The 20422-nt window shown below is 37.7% G+C and overlaps 1 protein-coding gene across 1 annotated transcript in view; it reads left to right on the top strand.

Moving 5' to 3' along the window:
- The window catches only part of ApepP (Aminopeptidase P), a 41632-nt gene that overhangs the window by 1954 nt on the left and 19256 nt on the right, over positions 1–20422 (top strand). The window contains exons 3-8 of the mRNA XM_089641720.1: positions 4812–5685; positions 6325–6437; positions 7325–7463; positions 7888–7983; positions 8611–8816; positions 9418–9609. Of these exons, the coding sequence (XP_089497846.1) occupies positions 4812–5685; positions 6325–6437; positions 7325–7463; positions 7888–7983; positions 8611–8816; positions 9418–9609 (1620 nt within the window). The remainder of the gene's footprint in view (positions 1–4811; positions 5686–6324; positions 6438–7324; positions 7464–7887; positions 7984–8610; positions 8817–9417; positions 9610–20422) is intronic.

Genomic DNA, 20422 nt, shown 5'->3' with positions numbered 1-20422 from the left:
TCAAAATGCATTGAAAATGCAAAATGGTTTCTCAGGTCAAACAATTAAAATAATTATAGAATTTTTAAACAATTTTGTCATTTCATAATGGACATCAATGTATAACAAACATATTACATGATGGTAAATCCAAAAACACCACGACTACAGATTATGAAACCACAAAAATTTGCGCAGGACTAATGTTACCAACGTAAAAACATAGAAACTGCTATCTAACATTTAATATTACAGCGTCATGGCCCCATGTTCAGTATTTGAATCAGTATTTTTTGTAATGGTATCACTCAATTGCCAGGGCTCCTACCAGGGAGCAACTTGAAAAATGTAAATTATCTCTCCTAGCGAGGTTGTGGACCGACTGATATTTGGGGCTTATGAAAAAAAGATGAGTGGAGATAGTAGGAAGAATGTTGCAAAAAAGCATTTAAAATGGAAAATGCATTGAGAAAAGCATTTAAAATGCAAAATGGAAAATACCCATTTTGCATTTTGCATTTCCATTTGAAATGGATTTATTTGAAATAAAGCACATCTCTTTTGAAGACTAATAACTGTTTTTGAAAGATAATGATTCAAATTTATTAGTAGAAATAAACATGTATTTTTTTAAATATGAAGAATGGTTATCTTGCTTTGTTTTGTCTACTAAAATACGTATTTTGTTAGACAGATGTATAAAGAACATTATACTATCAACTCACTTAATAAAAATAAATAATAAAAAAATTGGGAAAGTTTCTTAAATTCTTAAAGTAGTATAGCGCCCTTCGTGGCAGCAGGACACGTCCTAACGCTTCCTCCAAGCGCTTTGTGTTTTTTTTAGTATTTTCAAGGGAAATGAGGCAACATCCCTTTGAAATTATTTTTAAAATCAATCAATCAACATTTGAACTTAAATAAAAATAAACCTTATAATTATTACAAATTTATAATATGTGATTTGAGTGCAGTGTTTTAAAAGTGAATATTCGAAAATTTGCTCAAAAATATTGGACATTCGAAACGAACGGCGATCGGTAAATGCACCCCAGATGTTTTCAACAAAATTCTCGGAAATGAACAGAATTTAAATTAGTGTGCAGATCGCGATCATATCATTATAACTTCAACATGAACACAGAATGCTTGCTACATGGAACTAACACTGTTTGCCGAATTAACCTTTAAATTTTTATAATAATATTTTAATGGTATTAATCACATTTTACAAAATTAAGTACATTTTATTTGCTTAAATTTAATAAACCATAATATTTCTTCAACTGTAATCCGTCTACGTTTTTTGGTGTCTTAGAAAACGACTTGGGAGTGTTTTAGTCGTTTGTATTTATTTCATCCGTAAACTGAACACACAGAACCTACTTTTGGGACATTTTCATATTTTTTGTTATGAATATTGAACAATACAAATTGCAAAACTCTGTCAACATGATAGTAATAAATTCAATTTGCTGCCATTGAAAGGAATGTCAACGTCAATATGCTTCACCAGCGCCTTTAGCGGCCAGAGTTGGTCATATTGCCAATATTTAACTGGAGCTGGACATAAATATATTATACTATTTTTAGCCAAACATTTTTTTAAGTTAATCTCTGGTACAATACACAATCCGCCTATGTTGCAAGAGGTTAACTTTTAAGTCTCTAACAATTATACTCGAGGGAGATCCCATGCACTCTTATATGCTCCGAAAGCGAGGACTTCTGCCTATCAGAACGCGCCAATAAACAGAGCGACTCAACTGCTTAACGATTCTGCATTAGCCATCGACATTTTCAATGTCACCTACAGACAATTCAGTAACTATCTTATAACATATGTCACAAAATAATAAAACTGCCTGTGTAAACCTTTTAATTTGTAATCTTCTCCATGATATGTTGGTGTATAACCGTTTTTATGGAGAACATGAAAAAATAAATAAATAAATATTATTAATATTATAGGGTATTCGCTGACACCCCGTCCAATAGTCAGAAAGAGTCTTTTAGTCACAAGAATGGGATAGTCACATTGCTTAAATAGGATAGTTACATTGCTGAAAGGGATAATTACATTGCTGATAGGGATACTCACATTACTGAAAGAGATAGTCCCATTGCTTGAATAAGATAGTCATATTGCTAAAAGGGTTAGGCACTTTGCTGAATGGGATAGTCACATTGCTTAAATAGGATAGTTACATTGCTGAAAGGGATAATTACATTGCTGAAAGGGATACTCACATTACTGAAAGAGATAGTCCCATTGCTTGAATAATATAGTCATATTGCTAAAAGGGGTAATCACTTTGCTGAATGGGATAGTCACATTGCTTAAATAGGATAGTTACATTGCTGAAAGGGATAATTACATTGCTGATAGGGATACTCACATTACTGAAAGAGATAGTCCCATTGCTTGAATAAGATAGTCATATTGCTAAAAGGGTTAGTCACTTTGCTGAATGGGATAGTCACATTGCTTAAATAGGATAGTTACATTGCTGAAAGGGATAATTACATTGCTGATAGGGATACTCACATTACTGAAAGAGATAGTCCCATTGCTTGAATAAGATAGTCATATTGCTAAAAGGGTTAGGCACTTTGCTGAATGGGATAGTCACATTGCTTAAATAGGATAGTTACATTGCTGAAAGGGATAATTACATTGCTGAAAGGGATACTCACATTACTGAAAGAGATAGTCCCATTGCTTGAATAATATAGTCATATTGCTAAAAGGGGTAATCACTTTGCTGAATGGGATAGTCACATTGCTTAAATAGGATAGTTACATTGCTGAAAGGGATAATTACATTGCTGATAGGGATACTCACATTACTGAAAGAGATAGTCCCATTGCTTGAATAAGATAGTCATATTGCTAAAAGGGTTAGTCACTTTGCTGAATGGGATAGTCACATTGCTTAAATAGGATAGTTACATTGCTGAAAGGGATAATTACATTGCTGATAGGGATACTCACATTACTGAAAGAGATAGTCCCATTGCTTGAATAAGATAGTCATATTGCTAAAAGGGTTAGGCACTTTGCTGAATGGGATAGTCACATTGCTTAAATAGGATAGTTACATTGCTGAAAGGGATAATTACATTGCTGAAAGGGATACTCACATTACTGAAAGAGATAGTCCCATTGCTTGAATAATATAGTCATATTGCTAAAAGGGGTAATCACTTTGCTGAATGGGATAGTCACATTGCTTAAATAGGATAGTTACATTGCTGAAAGGGATAATTACATTGCTGATAGGGATACTCACATTACTGAAAGAGATAGTCCCATTGCTTGAATAAGATAGTCATATTGCTAAAAGGGTTAGTCACTTTGCTGAATGGGATAGTCACATTGCTTAAATAGGATAGTTACATTGCTGAAAGGGATAATTACATTGCTGATAGGGATACTCACATTACTGAAAGAGATAGTCCCATTGCTTGAATAAGATAGTCATATTGCTAAAAGGGTTAGGCACTTTGCTGAATGGGATAGTCACATTGCTTAAATAGGATAGTTACATTGCTGAAAGGGATAATTACATTGCTGAAAGGGATACTCACATTACTGAAAGAGATAGTCCCATTGCTTGAATAATATAGTCATATTGCTAAAAGGGGTAATCACTTTGCTGAATGGGATAGTCACATTGCTTAAATAGGATAGTTACATTGCTGAAAGGGATAATTACATTGCTGATAGGGATACTCACATTACTGAAAGAGATAGTCCCATTGCTTGAATAAGATAGTCATATTGCTAAAAGGGTTAGTCACTTTGCTGAATGGGATAGTCACATTGCTTAAATAGGATAGTTACATTGCTGAAAGGGATAATTACATTGCTGATAGGGATACTCACATTACTGAAAGAGATAGTCCCATTGCTTGAATAAGATAGTCATATTGCTAAAAGGGTTAGGCACTTTGCTGAATGGGATAGTCACATTGCTTAAATAGGATAGTTACATTGCTGAAAGGGATAATTACATTGCTGAAAGGGATACTCACATTACTGAAAGAGATAGTCCCATTGCTTGAATAATATAGTCATATTGCTAAAAGGGGTAATCACTTTGCTGAATGGGATAGTCACATTGCTTAAATAGGATAGTTACATTGCTGAAAGGGATAATTACATTGCTGATAGGGATACTCACATTACTGAAAGAGATAGTCCCATTGCTTGAATAAGATAGTCATATTGCTAAAAGGGTTAGTCACTTTGCTGAATGGGATAGTCACATTGCTTAAATAGGATAGTTACATTGCTGAAAGGGATAATTACATTGCTGAAAGGGATACTCACATTACTGAAAGAGATAGTCCCATTGCTTGAATAATATAGTCATATTGCTAAAAGGGGTAATCACTTTGCTGAATGGGATAGTCACATTGCTTAAATAGGATAGTTACATTGCTGAAAGGGATAATTACATTGCTGATAGGGATACTCACATTACTGAAAGAGATAGTCCCATTGCTTGAATAAGATAGTCATATTGCTAAAAGGGTTAGTCACTTTGCTGAATGGGATAGTCACATTGCTTAAATAGGATAGTTGCATTGCTGAAAGGGATAATCACATTGCTGATAGGGATACTCACATTACTGAAAGAGATAGTCCCATTGCTTGAATAAGATAGTCATATTGCTTAAAGGGATAGTCACTTTGTTTAAGGCCGGGCGATGCCGGAAACTTCATCTAGTTAATAAACACATTTAAACCTAACCTAACCGATTTCCTCTCAAAACTCCAATTTCGTAAACATCATCTCTGTTCTACTATAAGTTTGGTGTTCCAGAGTGAGTACATAGCGGAACACGAAGCACGGCGCGCCTATGTGTCGGGGTTCACGGGCTCGGCGGGGACAGCCGTGGTGACTCCCGACCAGGCCCTGCTATGGACGGACGGCAGATATTACCTTCAGGCTGCGGCAGAACTGTCCGGGGATTGGGAACTCATGAAGCAATGTAAGTACTATGTGTCGGGGTTCACGGGCTCGGCGGGGACAGCCGTGGTGACTCCCGACCAGGCCCTGCTATGGACGGACGGCAGATATTACCTTCAGGCTGCGGCAGAACTGTCCGGGGATTGGGAACTCATGAAGCAATGTAAGTACTATGTGTCGGGGTTCACGGGCTCGGCGGGGACAGCCGTGGTGACTCCCGACCAGGCCCTGCTATGGACGGACGGCAGATATTACCTTCAGGCTGCGGCAGAACTGTCCGGGGATTGGGAACTCATGAAGCAATGTAAGTACTATGTGTCGGGGTTCACGGGCTCGGCGGGGACAGCCGTGGTGACTCCCGACCAGGCCCTGCTATGGACGGACGGCAGATATTACCTTCAGGCTGCGGCAGAACTGTCCGGGGATTGGGAACTCATGAAGCAATGTAAGTACTATGTGTCGGGGTTCACGGGCTCGGCGGGGACAGCCGTGGTGACTCCCGACCAGGCCCTGCTATGGACGGACGGCAGATATTACCTTCAGGCTGCGGCAGAACTGTCCGGGGATTGGGAACTCATGAAGCAATGTAAGTACTATGTGTCGGGGTTCACGGGCTCGGCGGGGACAGCCGTGGTGACTCCCGACCAGGCCCTGCTATGGACGGACGGCAGATATTACCTTCAGGCTGCGGCAGAACTGTCCGGGGATTGGGAACTCATGAAGCAATGTAAGTACTTATGACTCACACTCATCAAGACAGAAACATTTGACAAACAAGTGTCAAGGCATCAAGTTGCTAAGATAAAATAGATAAATTAAGTTGTTAAGAGCCCTTGAGATGATTTTCTGACGAAAATGAAAATGATCCAATCATTATCGGTATATATCATTATCGGTAGGTACTTTACCACGTGTCGTAATTCTTCAAACAATCAGTTCAAATTTTGAAAATGACATTTAAACTAATTTACTGTTAAAATATATATATTATGTTATAGGTAGGTACTACATCACTTGAATTCTTCAAACAATCAGTTCCAATTGTGAAAATGACAATTAAAATAATTTTCTATTAAAATATATATTATACTATAGGTAGCTACTTTACAGCTTGTCTGAATTCTTCAAACAATCAGTTCTAATTTTTAAAATGACATTGACATTTTATTTTAGGTAGGCACTTCATCGCTTGTCTGAATTCTTGACACGATCAGTATCATTTTTAAAAATAAAAATTAAAAACAAATCCTAGTTCACTGAACCGGAGTTACAATCACAGACAGACGCACAATCGAAATGAGCATTTTTGGTGATTTATAGACTAAATTCAGTGTTTTTTTTATTTATACTTTGGTATTTTTTTTAGCGCTCCCCGAAACCCCAACGCAGGAGAAGTGGTTGGTGAAAAACTTGCCTCCCCGTTCCAATGTTGGGGCCAATCCGTTGCTCATGGCCAACTCCGTGTGGGAACCACTGAAGGTAAGTCCTCCCTCGTTACTGATTCCTCAACTTAACACTGTAATAATGTACCGATTTCATGTGTGGATGTCACTGGTGGAAGAAGACGCTCGAGGAAGTCAACACGGCATGATCAAGTGAATCAAACACAGTATTTTCTCTCAGTAATCAACATGCATTACAACATGGTTATCTCGAGAGTATTTCCTCCTGGGGTAAAAATAATCTCGTCTAATTTAATGTTTCAAAGACCCAATCCCGCCTGATTACGTCTAAAAGGGATCCAAATGATAACCTAGTCTCCTTCAACGGAAGCAATCTTCCGAACAGGCCTTCCATTGATATGCTTGGTGTAACTATAAGTGACCAGCTCAGGTACGGGGGCTCCATCGAAGCCAGAGTAAAGCTGGCCTCTCAGAAGCTGGGCGTACTGTACAGGGCCCGCAGATACTTTAATAGTACACAACTGCTGACCCTGTACAAATCGCAAGTGCGCCCTACTGTCGAATTTGGCAGCCATCTCTGGTCCGGAGCCCCTAAATACCTGAAAAAAACCCTTGACTCTGCAGAAACGGGCGGTCCGTTTGATAGATTCCCCAATCTTAACAAACGGACTGCAATCTTTAGAGCACAGGCGTCCGGTAGGTATGCTATCCTTGTTTTACCAGTATTACAATGGAAGATGCTCCTAGGAACTAGTGTCATTGATCCCTTCGGCATCGGTGCATAGTAGGGAAATAGGCCAAATGTGCGCCCAACACAGCATCGTTAACAAACAAACCAAAACGTTTGATTGTGTTGCAAAATCCCTACAGAGCAGTGGAGCAAGACCTGGAGTTATTTAGTTTCGGTGTTAGGTATCTTTTGTGTCGATCCAAACCGAAACGTTATGTTTGATTGTACTGCAGAAAGCCCTACAGAAGGCCGGCCACACGCTTGTGGCAGTGGATCAGGACTTGGTTGACTTGGTGTGGGAGGAACTTGATGCTGACACCAGACCACAATCGCCCAACAACCCAATCTTTCCACTGGCAGCTAACTACACTGGTAAGTACAAGTATACAAGTATGTTATGCATCTGGCAGACGTTATGTTTGCTGAAAGCAGTCCATCCAAACCTTCTTCTCTCTGATTGTATTATTACCTCTACAGTTTCGTACAGTTACATGTAAACTGAATTGGCGCCCTCTGTTATTTTCAATAAGAAGCGTGTGGAGCTGGCAATACTATAGTGAGAGTGAGACGGCTATAGTCTGAGCATTGACCAATCGCGTAAATGTTCACTTTTTAACCAGCAAATTTTTTTCGAAACCCTGTAAATCTTGGGGAATTTTTTGTTTGGAAATTTTCTAGCTAGCCTTCCCCAAGATGCAATATATCGTAAGGAATTCGCATCTTCTGAAATTCTCTATCCACCCCCCCCCCCCTCTCCACTATAAATTTAGATGAATTTCGTTAATTTCATTTCCAGGCAGAACTGTTCTGGAGAAGTTGACAGACATTAGAGAAAAGATGGAGGAGAAATCTGCCGAACTATACGTGGTCACTGCGTTGGACGACGTTGCCTGTGAGTATTATTTAGCCAACAGCGTATGTGGTCAAAGCCTTGGAGGACGTGGTCTGTGAGTATTATTTAGCTAACAGCGTATGTGGTCACAGCGTTGGACGACGCTGCCTGTGAGTATTATTTAACTAACAGCATATGTTGTCACGGCTTTGGACGACGTGGCCTGTGAGTATTATGAAAGAGAGTGTTCGATAGATGTTACTAGAAGTAATGACAATATTAATTATTGTAAACCTTTAAATGCAAAGAGAAATTGTCGTTCTCTGTTTCTAAAACTGTTTATTAAACTAAACTAGGAATCCGCAGGTCGTGGATTCAAATCCCGGCATGTGCAAATAAATTTCATTTGATTAATTTCACAATTTATTCATTAAAATAATATACAGTATATTCATGACATGTTCCAGAGTGAAAGATACTCTTAGTATCTCTAGGCACTTCCCCACTTTCCTCTTCCCCACCTTCCTCTTCTCCATCTCTTTCTCGAGTCTGACAATCAGAGCTGTTGGGATTCTTGTGCTGTATTCCCAAAAAAAAAATTGTGGCAGAAATAGCACGAGATGACTCAACGACAATTGCAGCACAAGGTGATTTATACCATTGATTAACTATAAACGTATTTTTCAGATTTGTTGAATCTGCGAGGTTCCGACATCCCGTATAACCCGGTGTTTGTGGGGTACGTGTGCGTGACGCCCTCGCGCCTGCTGGTGTTCACCCAGAGCGGCCCCGATCTGCCCCCCGCAGTCCTAGAACAGCTGCGGCAGGAGGGGGTGGGCGCCCAGCTAGAACTTCGTCCCTACAGTGAGGTGTGGAGCTACATCAAACAGCAGGTAGAATAACTAACTATACATTGTCATTTGTGGGTGGTAGCAATGAAGCAAAAAACAAAATGGTTGAACACCCTCTAGGGGGTTGGGAGAGAGGGGGATTAAAAAAAATACATTTTCTGTTGGTGAAATCAACTCACAGGGGATCAACTGTTGAAGAATAAAATGTAGGGGGATAATCTGTCGGGGATCAACTATCAGGGAATCAACTCTCGAGGGATCGATTGTCATGCGATGCAACTGTTAGAGGATCATATGAGGGGGATAAACTGTAGGGACATCAACTGTCAGGGGAACAATTGTTGAGGGATTAACTGTTGAGGGGCCAACTGTCGGAAATTCAACAGTCGGAGGATCAACTGTCGGTGAAATCAACAGAGGGGATCAACTGTCAGGAGATCAAGTGTTGGGGAATCAACTGTCGAGGGATAGATTGTCCGGGAATCAACTGTCAGGGGAACATATGCCGGGGTATAAACTGTAGGGGGATCAACTGTCGGTCCAGGGGAATCAAGAGTCAGGGGAACACTTGTCCGTGTATAAACGCAAGTGCATCAACTGTCGAATAGATCTATACTGGATACCTTGCCCATTGTGATTGCAGGTGACCACTGCCTTGGCGGACCAAACACTGACTGCAGATTACGTGGTGTGGATATCGCACAGTTCCTCGCAGGCTGTGCATTTGGCCGCACTGTCCGCCGCGCCGGCTGAGGGCGGTCGGGGGCTGGACATCGTCACGGACATATCGCCTGTAGCCGTCATGAAGACCGTCAAGAATCTGATTGAAGCCGAGGTAATTATTAACCTATCCTAACATGATCTGATCTGACATAACCTAACCTTACTGATTGTTGCCTAACCTAACCTTAACTGATATAACATAACCTAACCTCACCTAATCTTCAATTCGATTGCATACAGACAATTATTCTTTTTAACCCCTTCTTGGAAGTCTTTTTGGAAGATATATCCCAGCCTGACACAGATTCATAAAAGTCATGCTATCTCATTTTTTATTATGGTAAGATATATGATTTAAATAAAATTAGAAAGAGAGAACACCACGCTTTGAATTTTCATTTAAAAGTTTATCATTTGAAAAGTATTTGCAATGTTTTGCAAATTTTGTAATAGATATTTTTATATAAAACGAAAAAAAGTGACAGTAACTTTTATAATACCTTTGTCTTATTAGATACGTTTGTTAGTTTGTGTTTTAGTAACAATAGTAACTGCAGTTTAGTAACAGTAGCAACTGCAGTTTAGTAATCGTAGTAACTGCAGTTTAGTAACAGTAGTAACTGCAGTTTAGTAATCGTAGTAACTGCAGTTTAGTAACAGTAGTAACTGCAGTTTAGTAATCGTAGTAACTGCAGTTTAGTAACAGTAGTAACTGCAGTTTACAAAATCAAATCTTCCGGCAAGCGACTTGTCTTGTGCATTCAAAATTTGAGTATTTTTAATTGCGTATGTCCATTTGTAATACTAAAATCTGAAAGAGTCGTTGATCTGCTTTCAAAAACAGCATTTTATTAAGAAAAACAGGAAATTCAATGTCAAATGGGAATATTTAATGGGATATTGAATACCCCAATTGGGCAAACCATAATAATAATATTTGGATGATTTGTAAAGTGCCAAAAAAAACACATCAAGGGCGCTGTACAAATATATATGTACAGGGTATCCGGGGGTAAAGTGCACTAACTTTGAGGGATTATTCTACACGATAGTACAAGTAAAAAATATAAATATTTTTTTTACAAATTTAAATGTTTTAATGTAGTTTTTAAATAAAAACAGTTGAATTGTTAGTATGGAAAAATAATGAGTAAGATTAAGAAAGGGACACTTAGATGGTTTGGGCATGTAGAGCGAATGAGCTAAGAAAGGAGTGTAAGGAGAATATATGATGCAGATGTCAATGGTGGCAGAAGTCGGGGACGCCCGAGGAAGCCATGGCACGATCAAGTGATTCAGATACTCGAGTCGGGCCATGTCAAGGGTCAGAATAATAGAAGAGTATGTATGAGACGATGTATGAATGTGAATGAGGCAAGGAGTGTGTGGTGTGACCGAGTTGTTTGGCGTCCGTCCTCTCTGCCTGCCCCTGAGGAGAAACGGCGTAATGGTTAGTTTTGTTTAGTTTTTAGAAAAATAAATATTGTATAGGTACTAGAAAAATAATATAATAATAATAAGTACGGTGACTTACATCGAAGCTAGTGACTTACAACTAACATTCTAGTACAACTAGTTCCGGCCAGTGGTCAGTGCGGTATTCTTGAAATTGTTTTATAAAATCCACTCTTGTGTAGAGTTCGTGTAGTCATGTACCGCCGCCCCGGGAACCATTTATTGGAAAACCATACCTGCCATAGGTCACCCCAAGTCTGATTACGTCTAAAAGGGATCCAAATGATAATCTAGCCTCCTTCAACGGAAGCAATCTTCCGAACAGGCCTTCCATTGATATGATTGGTGTAACTATAAGTGACCAGCTCAGGTACGGGGGCTCCATCGAAGCCAGAGTAAAGTTGGCCTCTCAGAAGCTGGGCGTACTGTACAGGGCCCGCAGATACTTTAATAGTACACAACTGCTGACCCTGTACAAATCGCAAGTGCGCCCTACTGTCGAATTTGGCAGCCATCTCTGGTCCGGAGCCCCTAAATACCTGAAAAAAACCCTTGACTCTGTGCAAAAACGGGCGGTCCGTTTGATAGATTCCCCAATCTTAACAAACGGACTGCAATCTTTAGAGCACAGGCGTCAGGTAGGTATGCTGTCCTTGTTCTATCGGTATTACAATGGAAGATGCTCTGAGGAACTAGCGTCATTGATCCCTTCGGCACCGGTGCGTAGTCGGGATACACGCCAAACGCGCGCCCAACATTTGTACACGGTTGACATTTGTCACATGAGAACGGGTCGCTTCTACGATTCGTTCTTAAGTTCAACAGCTCGGCTGTGGAACAAACTGCCGGCCTCTGTGTTTCCTCCCTCCTACAACATGGGACTCTTCAAGACCCATGTTCACTCCTTCCTCTCTACAAAAAGACCCTCCACACAGCATCCCCAAAGATGACATAGGCCCTGAGGGAAATTATTTTCTTCAGGGCCTCCTGTGTGGAGTTAATATAAAAAAATAAAAAATAAAAGTGGCAAGCTAAGTTTGGTGACTTGGCAGGGATGCTCGGGTTCATGGAGTGAGGTTTGCTATGTATTGCGTTTACCCACCCGAGGCAGGTCGGAACCGGTTGGATCCGTTGAGGGAGACCTTTTGACTTCTCCAGCCGGACTTTCTCTCGACCCAACGCTATGCACCGAATGGATTCATACGTCCATCAGATTCCTACCCCACATTCTTTTTTCCTTCCCAAAACTTTCTCTCCTTCTTCTTTATGTGCCGTATCAGGTCCCCCCCGACGTTGGCGATCACTCTAGAAAATGTCTCTTTGTCTTGCGCTGCCCGGAATAGCTCCTCCACACTTCTAATGCCGGTCCACTCTCGTATATTTCGCAGCCAAGACATTTGTCTCTTACCAGGCCCTCTGCGACCCTCTATCTTGCCTTTCAATATTAACTGGAGCAAGTGATACTTCTCCCCTCGAAGTACATGACCCAGATATGAAAAGATTTTTATTAATCTAAGCAGTTCTCTCTCTGCTCTAGCCCGCCTGAGAATTTCTGTGTTGGTGATCATGTCGGTCCATGGGGCTTTGAGTATTCTCCGGTGAAGCCACATTTCAAAAGCCTCTAACCTGTTCATGGTATTTACTTTCAAGGTCCATGTTTCACATCCATACAACAAGACCGACCACACATAACATTTTAGCATTCTCTGCCTTAGTTTTAAGCTGATATTATCATTGCAGAAGAGTGATTTCATTTTAATGAACGCAGTTCTTGCTGCTTCAATTCTGCACCTAACCTCTACATCTGGGTCAAGAGTCTCCGTGAGAATACTGACGAAGTTCTCTCCTTCCTTTCTCTGAAAAGACCCTTCCGAACAGCGTCCCCAAAGATGACTCCTGTGTCGAGCTAATGTGAAAAATTGTTATGTCTATTATTATCTGGAAGGACAAAAATATTTAAGTTATGTTGATTGCATAAAAGATTATAATTATTTTTATCACTTAGTTATTTTTTCACCTTTAAGATAACTACAATCTTTCCTAGTATTTATTTTATCTGAATTTCATTTATAATTTACATAAAATTAATTATTCAGTTACTTAGTAAACAAAATGGAGAGAGTCTCGCCCAATAAAACTCCTAGTCTGGATATAATCAGAGTAAGTTACAAAATAAATAATAGTCGGCTGTTTTTAAATTCCCCATCTTCTGACGCCCGAATATGTATAGACCACAACCGCGAAGTTGAAACTATGCAAATGAGATTTTCTGGTGCCACCATGATTTTGACGGGAGACTTTAATCTGACTAACAACCTAACTTATAGCACGGAAAACGTCAATCACGGTTCTCACAAAATAATCGAGATGTTAAAATTTTTTAAGTCTCCGACAGTTAAATTATGTATACAGTGTTAACTCTCGTCTTCTCGATCAAGTATTTACCAATTTTTCTTCTGTAAAAGTATTCGCATTTGTTGATATTATTTTTCCAATCGATAAGTCACTAACAAATTAATGTTACGGTTCAATGAGAATAAAAAATCTATCGGCATCAACAAAGTTAAACTTTTTCAAAGCAGATTTTAATCAAATTACTATTTGCTATGTCTGCTTTACTTTGCAGATTTCAGTGTTGGGAACTCTTTGTAAAAGTAAAAGGTTCTTTAGGGCGGCTTGCACCAACTATCGCAAAGTTTATCTTAAATATTATTTAACTAAAGGAATTTAAAACCCTAAATACATTTAACTTAAATGCGTTTAGTTGCCTCCTGCACCACGCAGTTCGTTGGCAATTTTAGTTAAACGTCATTAACGCGTCGGTAAAACAGTTACCGCCATAAATAAACCAATCACCGCCTGATTACCGCCATTAGCGAGTCGACAAAACAGCTACGATGTTTCATTTTACTTGAAGTGTCAAAATTGACGTTGAATTTTAACTGAGGTTCAATTTCTTGCACTAATAATGATGTCATTTCTTTACTGAGACGAAATCTTCTTTGAAACTTCTTGGCACTGAGTGTTTCAAATAAATTTGTTCTTGTGTTTACTTCTCTGACTATAAACGGTCTACTTATATAAATAAGTATAATCTATTTATAATTTCCATAATTTCTATAGTATAATTTCTTCATCATCATGAGAAAACAAATCCCAAATGTTCATTGTGAATACAAATTAAAATGAGATAGATTTTAACCACAATCAGAAATCGAAGGTAAACTAAATTTTTTTGACATTACTGCTTTATGAGTAGGGCTAAACACGTTTAACTCGGTTAAACAGCCCCTTTTGGGTATTTAACTTTGACAGTTCTAAACGCATTTAACGAATTAAATTTTGTGGTGCAAGACGCCAAGTCGACTTAAATCAAATAATGTGTTTAAAATGATATTTAAACCAAATTTAACTTATGGTGCAAGCCGCCCTTAGTATAATTGTGTTTATTTACGTAATAATTAATAAGTCTGGATTTAGCTACACTGTTCATTACCCGAGGGTTGGTAATTCTCTGGTCCGAGAAGCTTCTTGCCTGTCGATATTATCCCACAGATAATTGCTACACTCTAGCGACATCTGTCGGAATCTGGAGTAAGCTCTATGACTAGCGCCATCTATTGCTTGAATACTCAACTTTATTTCAATACATTACACTTATAACTATTAACTATTCATTTATCTTCTGCTGATTGGAGCTATTTGTGTCTTGAAGAAATAACAATGAAATGTTTTTCTTAAATCTAAACAATGCTTTTGATATGTTTGTAACCGTTTCTAAAATCAATCTACAAAGTACACTACATTCACCCCACGATGGACATATTTAGGGACTTCAAAGTACTCAATATAAAATCCCTATACATCAAACACTTATCCTCCTACTACAAATTCAAACATACTATAACAACCTATCTTAATCAACCTATAACACAAGATATTCCATCCAATCCAACTATATTATTCCAGCAACAAGAACCTCAATGGCTCAGTCACAATTTAATTTTCTTGCTCCTAAAATCTTCAACAATTTACCAATAGAAATCAAGTCAATTGCCAAATACGACAGTTTCAGGAAGGCACTTGGGGACTTTTTATGTTATGTTTTTATGTATGTAAGTATATGTATGTGTGTGTATGTATATGTATATGCATACATGCATGTATGTATGTATATATGAGCGTTTCTATGTGTATGTATGTATGTACATATGTGAACTACTTTATATATTTGTGTTTTATTTTCAAGAAAACTTGGCAATTTTGTGAGTTATTGAAAGTTTTTTTTTATAATTCTACCAAAATATGTTTAAACTAGACTTAAATTCAAACTAACTATTCTCCATTGGTCACCATGAAACAGGCAGCTGCCTAGTATGGTGCTCTAATGTATCTTCTCTAAATTAATGTATTAAGGCGATGCACTACGTCGTGTAATATTTTGAATCGAGCCGCTATCAATAACACACCTTACGTAGATGGCGATAAGGCTTAAATTCCCGCTTCACACCATCCGCCTGTTTTGATTTATGCATGAAAAAAACATGGCCAAAAAGTGCCTTTTATTTTATTTTGTGGATTTTCAGGCACAAATATTTAAATGTTTTTCAATCATTTTATAAATAACTTAATTTGCCACATTAAACAATAAAACCATAACCGAAAATGGGTTCGTAAGTAGGAGATTTTGAACTTTAAAGCAGTTTTTATAGGCCTGTACATTAATTTTTTCTGGGCTTATAAAAAGACTTATCTAAAAGATACTCGATTATTTCAAAGGCCAAGATGTATTCTACTCGCAGTATTTAATTAAAGCATCTGAAACATTTCTAGGCGACCAAATTTTCAAACCAAAAACACATGATTTTAAATTACTACGTAGTGCATCGCCTTAATCACGTACTTATAAATAAATAACAGGATCTTATCAAAATAATTAGACGCATAAAATGCCACAAAAGTGTAGCATTTTTTTGCATCACTCGATCCTAAAGATTACGCTAAATTTTGTGAACTATAACTTAGTTATGTTACCTAAAATGCATTGATAACTGCGAAGAAAGGCAATTTCTTATCCTCAGAATATTTACAAATTCTCAAAAATGTTCAATAATACTAAAACTGACATTCCCTCTAACATTTATTTTGATAATAAAATGGCCGATAATCCTCAAGAAGTCGTTGATCTCTTCGCCGATTTCTTAAGTAAAGTCTATGAAATTGCAAACAAATGATAACAATATCGATTTTAATCAATGTATATTTGAAGAAAGTAATATTAAAACTAAGTTAAAATCCCTTGATTTAACAAATCGGCAGCCCACGATAACATTCCTCCAATATTCTTATCAAAATGTTTATCAGTCTTGACTTATCCTCTTTTTAATTTATCTCTAAAAATTGCCGCCTTTCCGAAAAGATGTGAAACTAGCTTCTTATCTCCAATCTTTAATAAAGGTAATAAATCAGATATCTCTAACTATAGACCTATATGTATGCAGTCGTCAATCAACTATTAATTAAATTTGCTCCGATCTCAAAACCCTCGCTTGAGATCAATAAAATAATCTCGCAGCTTCATCGTGGCAAATAGATCTACTCTAACAAACATAATGATTTATTTAATACAATGAACAAAAGTCTTCAAACAGACATAGTGTACACCGACTTGAGTAAGGCTTTTGATAAAGTCTCACAAATAAATTAAGAACCCTTGGAATAACGTGGAATATTTTAAGATGGTTTGAACAAAAGAAAAATAAAAATTAAACTCAATTCACACTTTTCATACCAGTTTGAAGTCTTCACCGGTGTTCAAACGGTTAACATAAGTTTATCGGTACATAAGAAATATCTGAATTATGTTTTTATGTAACTTATAATTATTAAACTTCCGATTTTATTGTCCGGGTTAAATTTTCCCCATAGGAAAAACTAAACCCTTCCACACACTTTTCCACAAATGATCATCTAGTCAATCAACATTATGTAAGTGCATTATATTAAGTAAAATAAATACAAAACAATACAAGAACAACAACACGTCAACTCACCAGAGATCAAATGGGAAAATAATTTACCGACTTCAGATATTTTCATATCAGAGGGTTCGGCTCGGTAGAACTTCTAACAGGGCCTATAAATCCTACTGATCCCTCAACATAAATATTTAAAAAATCTTTTGTTATCCTACATGTATTCAAAATTACCGACTTTTGCATCTTTATATATAAATTTTTTGATAGATCTAATACGCCTAAATTTTTAATAAGAGAGCTAGGTATAATGCCAGTAGCCGAAATAACGAATGGTAATATTTTTATAGTCTGAGAATGCCAAATTCTTTTTATTTCATTTCCTAAATCTGTGTATTTTCTTATTTTTTCACTAACAGATTTTTGAATATTACAGGAATTTGGTATAGCGACATCAATGATATAAGTTATTTTTTAAATTTTGTCATGTAAAACTATATCGGGTCTATTATGACTAATCGTTCGGTCTGTTAGTATAGTTTTATCATAATATATTTTATAAAATTCGTTTTCTAAAAATGAATTTGGTTCGTATTCATAGTATGGTACTACATTACGGCAGTCAATCAAGTTATGTTTAATTACCAAATTTTGGTGAATTATTTTTAAAACTTGATTGTGCTTAAATGTATACTCGGACGGTGCTAATACAGAACATCCCGATATAATATGTTCTATAGTTTCCGGAAAAGCCAAACATTTTCTACACAAATCATCAATTTGATTTGTATCTTTGATTATATGCTTCCTATAATTTTTAGTATTAATGACTCTTTGATTATATGCTTTTATATATGTAGTATTATTGGATCATTTATTTTTTTCATTAACTTCCTATTGTAAATTCCTTGTATTCACTTGTAAATTATGTATTATCAACCTGTTCTATTAGTTTTAGTTATTTGTTTTTGGGGTGTTATGTCGTGTTGCGCTAACTCCGTCTTTAGCCAACGTTTCGGACAACGTTACTGTGTCCATCATCAGGGCAGATACGAATAACCTGACAATATTTGAAAATCTCCTACTACCACCACAGTAAGCTGAAAATGTTGCTTGTGTTGTGATGGAGGACTTAGCCAGCCGAGGAATTGAACACACTACGCCCGAGTGGGACCCAAGCGCGATGTCAACTCGGCCACCGACCGGTCAATGTAACATGTATTATATTACAGACCGCAAGTGTGTCCCAGTGTTAAATTTGGTAACCACCTTTGGTCTGGAGCCCTGAGTTACTTGAAGAAAACTCTTGATTCTGTGGTGCAGAAACGGGTGGTTCGTTTGATAGATTCCCCTGTCTTGATACATTAATTTAGAGCACAGGAGTCAAATGGGATGCTGTCCTGTTCTACCGGTATTTCAATGGAAGATGCTCCGAGAAACTGACACTGGTGAATAGTCGGGAAACTCGTCAAACTTTTGTACACGGTTGACATATTATGTCACATGAAAATGGGTCGTTTCTAGGAAGCGGTCTTGAGTTCAACAGTGGAACGATTTGCCGAGCATTGTGTGTTTCCTCCTTCCTACAACATGGCACCCACGCTCGCTCCTTCCTCTCCTCAAAAAGACCATCCTACAGCATCCTAAAATTTAAAAATTATTTTCCTCAAGGCCTCCTGTGTGGAGTTAACGTAAAAAAAAAGTATGCAATACTATGTTGTATATTCACGTCGCAAATACTTGTCGCTCACAATCCATACTTGTCGCTCACAATCCATACTTGTCACTCACAATCCATACTTGTCGCTCACAATCCATACTTGTCGCTCACAATCCATACTTGTCGCTCACAATCCATACTTGTCGCTCACAATCCATACTTGTGATCTCTGAAGCCATCTCTGGTCTGGAGCCCCTAAATACCTGAAAAAAACCCTTGACTCTGCAAAAACGGGCGGTCCGTTTGATAGATTCCCCAATCTTAACAAACGGACTGCAATCTTTAGAGCACAGGCGTCAGGTAGGTATGCTGTCCTTGTTCTATCGGTATTACAATGGAAGATGCTCTGAGGAACTAGCGTCATTGATCCCTTCGGCACCGGTGCGTAGTCGGGATACACGCCAAACGCGCGCCCAACATTTGTACACGGTTGACATTTGTCACATGAGAACGGGTCGCTTCTACGATTCGTTCTTAAGTTCAACAGCTCGGCTGTGGAACGAACTGCCCGCCTCTGTGTTTCCTCCCTCCTACAACATGGGACTCTACAAGACCCATGTTCACTCCTTCCTCTCCACAAAAAGACCCTCCACACAGCATCCCCAAAGATGACATAGGCCCTGAGGGATATTATTTTCTTCAGGGCCTCCTGTGTGGAGTTAATATAAAAAATAAAAATAAAACTTGTCGCTCACAATCCATCCTTGAATTCTCAAAATGTCGAAACTAGAATGTTTTATTTAGCTGTCATTATATTTTACTGTTTTGATGCTAGCATTGATTTACATTGCCCTTGAGGTGATTTTCCATAGAAATGGTGCTAAACAATTTATCCAATTATTATTGCTTTTATTATCTAAAGCAAGTTGTTGCAAATGTCCGACAGGAGTGACGTCTCAACGACGTAAATTAAAATTGTTGGGAGTGAGAAGGAGCATGTTTGAATGGTTTAAGAGTTATCTGTTGGGAAGGTACTTAGCGGTAAAGGTTGATTCATTCACTTCTTACAAATTTGCGGCATCAAGTGGAGTACCGCAGAGATCTCATCTGGGCCCAATATTATTTTGTTTGTTCATCAATGACATAGTAAATATTTTTAGCAAAGTCACAGTTCTGTTATTTGCCGATGATTTGAAGATCTACAGAATAATTAAAGATGATAATGATCGCGCTATTTTGCAGTCGAATCTGAATAAACTATTTGCTTGGTGTTCAGAAAATGATTTGCAACTAAATATTAGTAAATGCCAGATTATTAGTTTTTACAAAGGTAAAAATCCTCTTCATTTTTCTTATTTCATTAATGGCGTTAATCTTCTTCGAGTTTCACAGATTATAGATCTCGGTATCTTATTCCACGAAAGTCTACAGTTTAACTTACACATCGATGAAACTACTAGCGATGCAATGAGAATGCTCGGTTTTATTTTGAGAATGAGGGCAAAGTTTAAAAATGTGTTAACTTTAAAACATTTATATTGCTCATTAGTACGAAGTAAAATAGAATATAATTCAACAGTATGGTCACAGTTCTACAAAGTCCATTCTCAAGCCTTAGAAAAGGTACAAAATAAATTTCTTCGGTACATCAATTTTAAAATGAATATTCCCATCGAATTTATAAATTATAATAACTTACGTACCGAAACCAGACTTCTCAAACTATCGGATAGAAGAGTTCTAACTGATATATTATTTTTATTCAAAATTATCAAATCTCTCATTGACAGCCCTGAATTATTGGAATTAATTTATATGAATGTACCTGCCAGACA

This window comes from Hesperophylax consimilis, chromosome 17 (genome assembly GCF_061612785.1).
Source record: "Hesperophylax consimilis isolate HC1 chromosome 17, BYU_Hcon_1.0, whole genome shotgun sequence".
In the NCBI taxonomy this organism is placed as follows: Eukaryota; Metazoa; Arthropoda; class Insecta; order Trichoptera; family Limnephilidae; genus Hesperophylax; species Hesperophylax consimilis.
The sequence above is the reverse complement of the archived record's forward strand: the minus strand, read 5'-3'. Positions and strand labels throughout refer to the sequence as shown.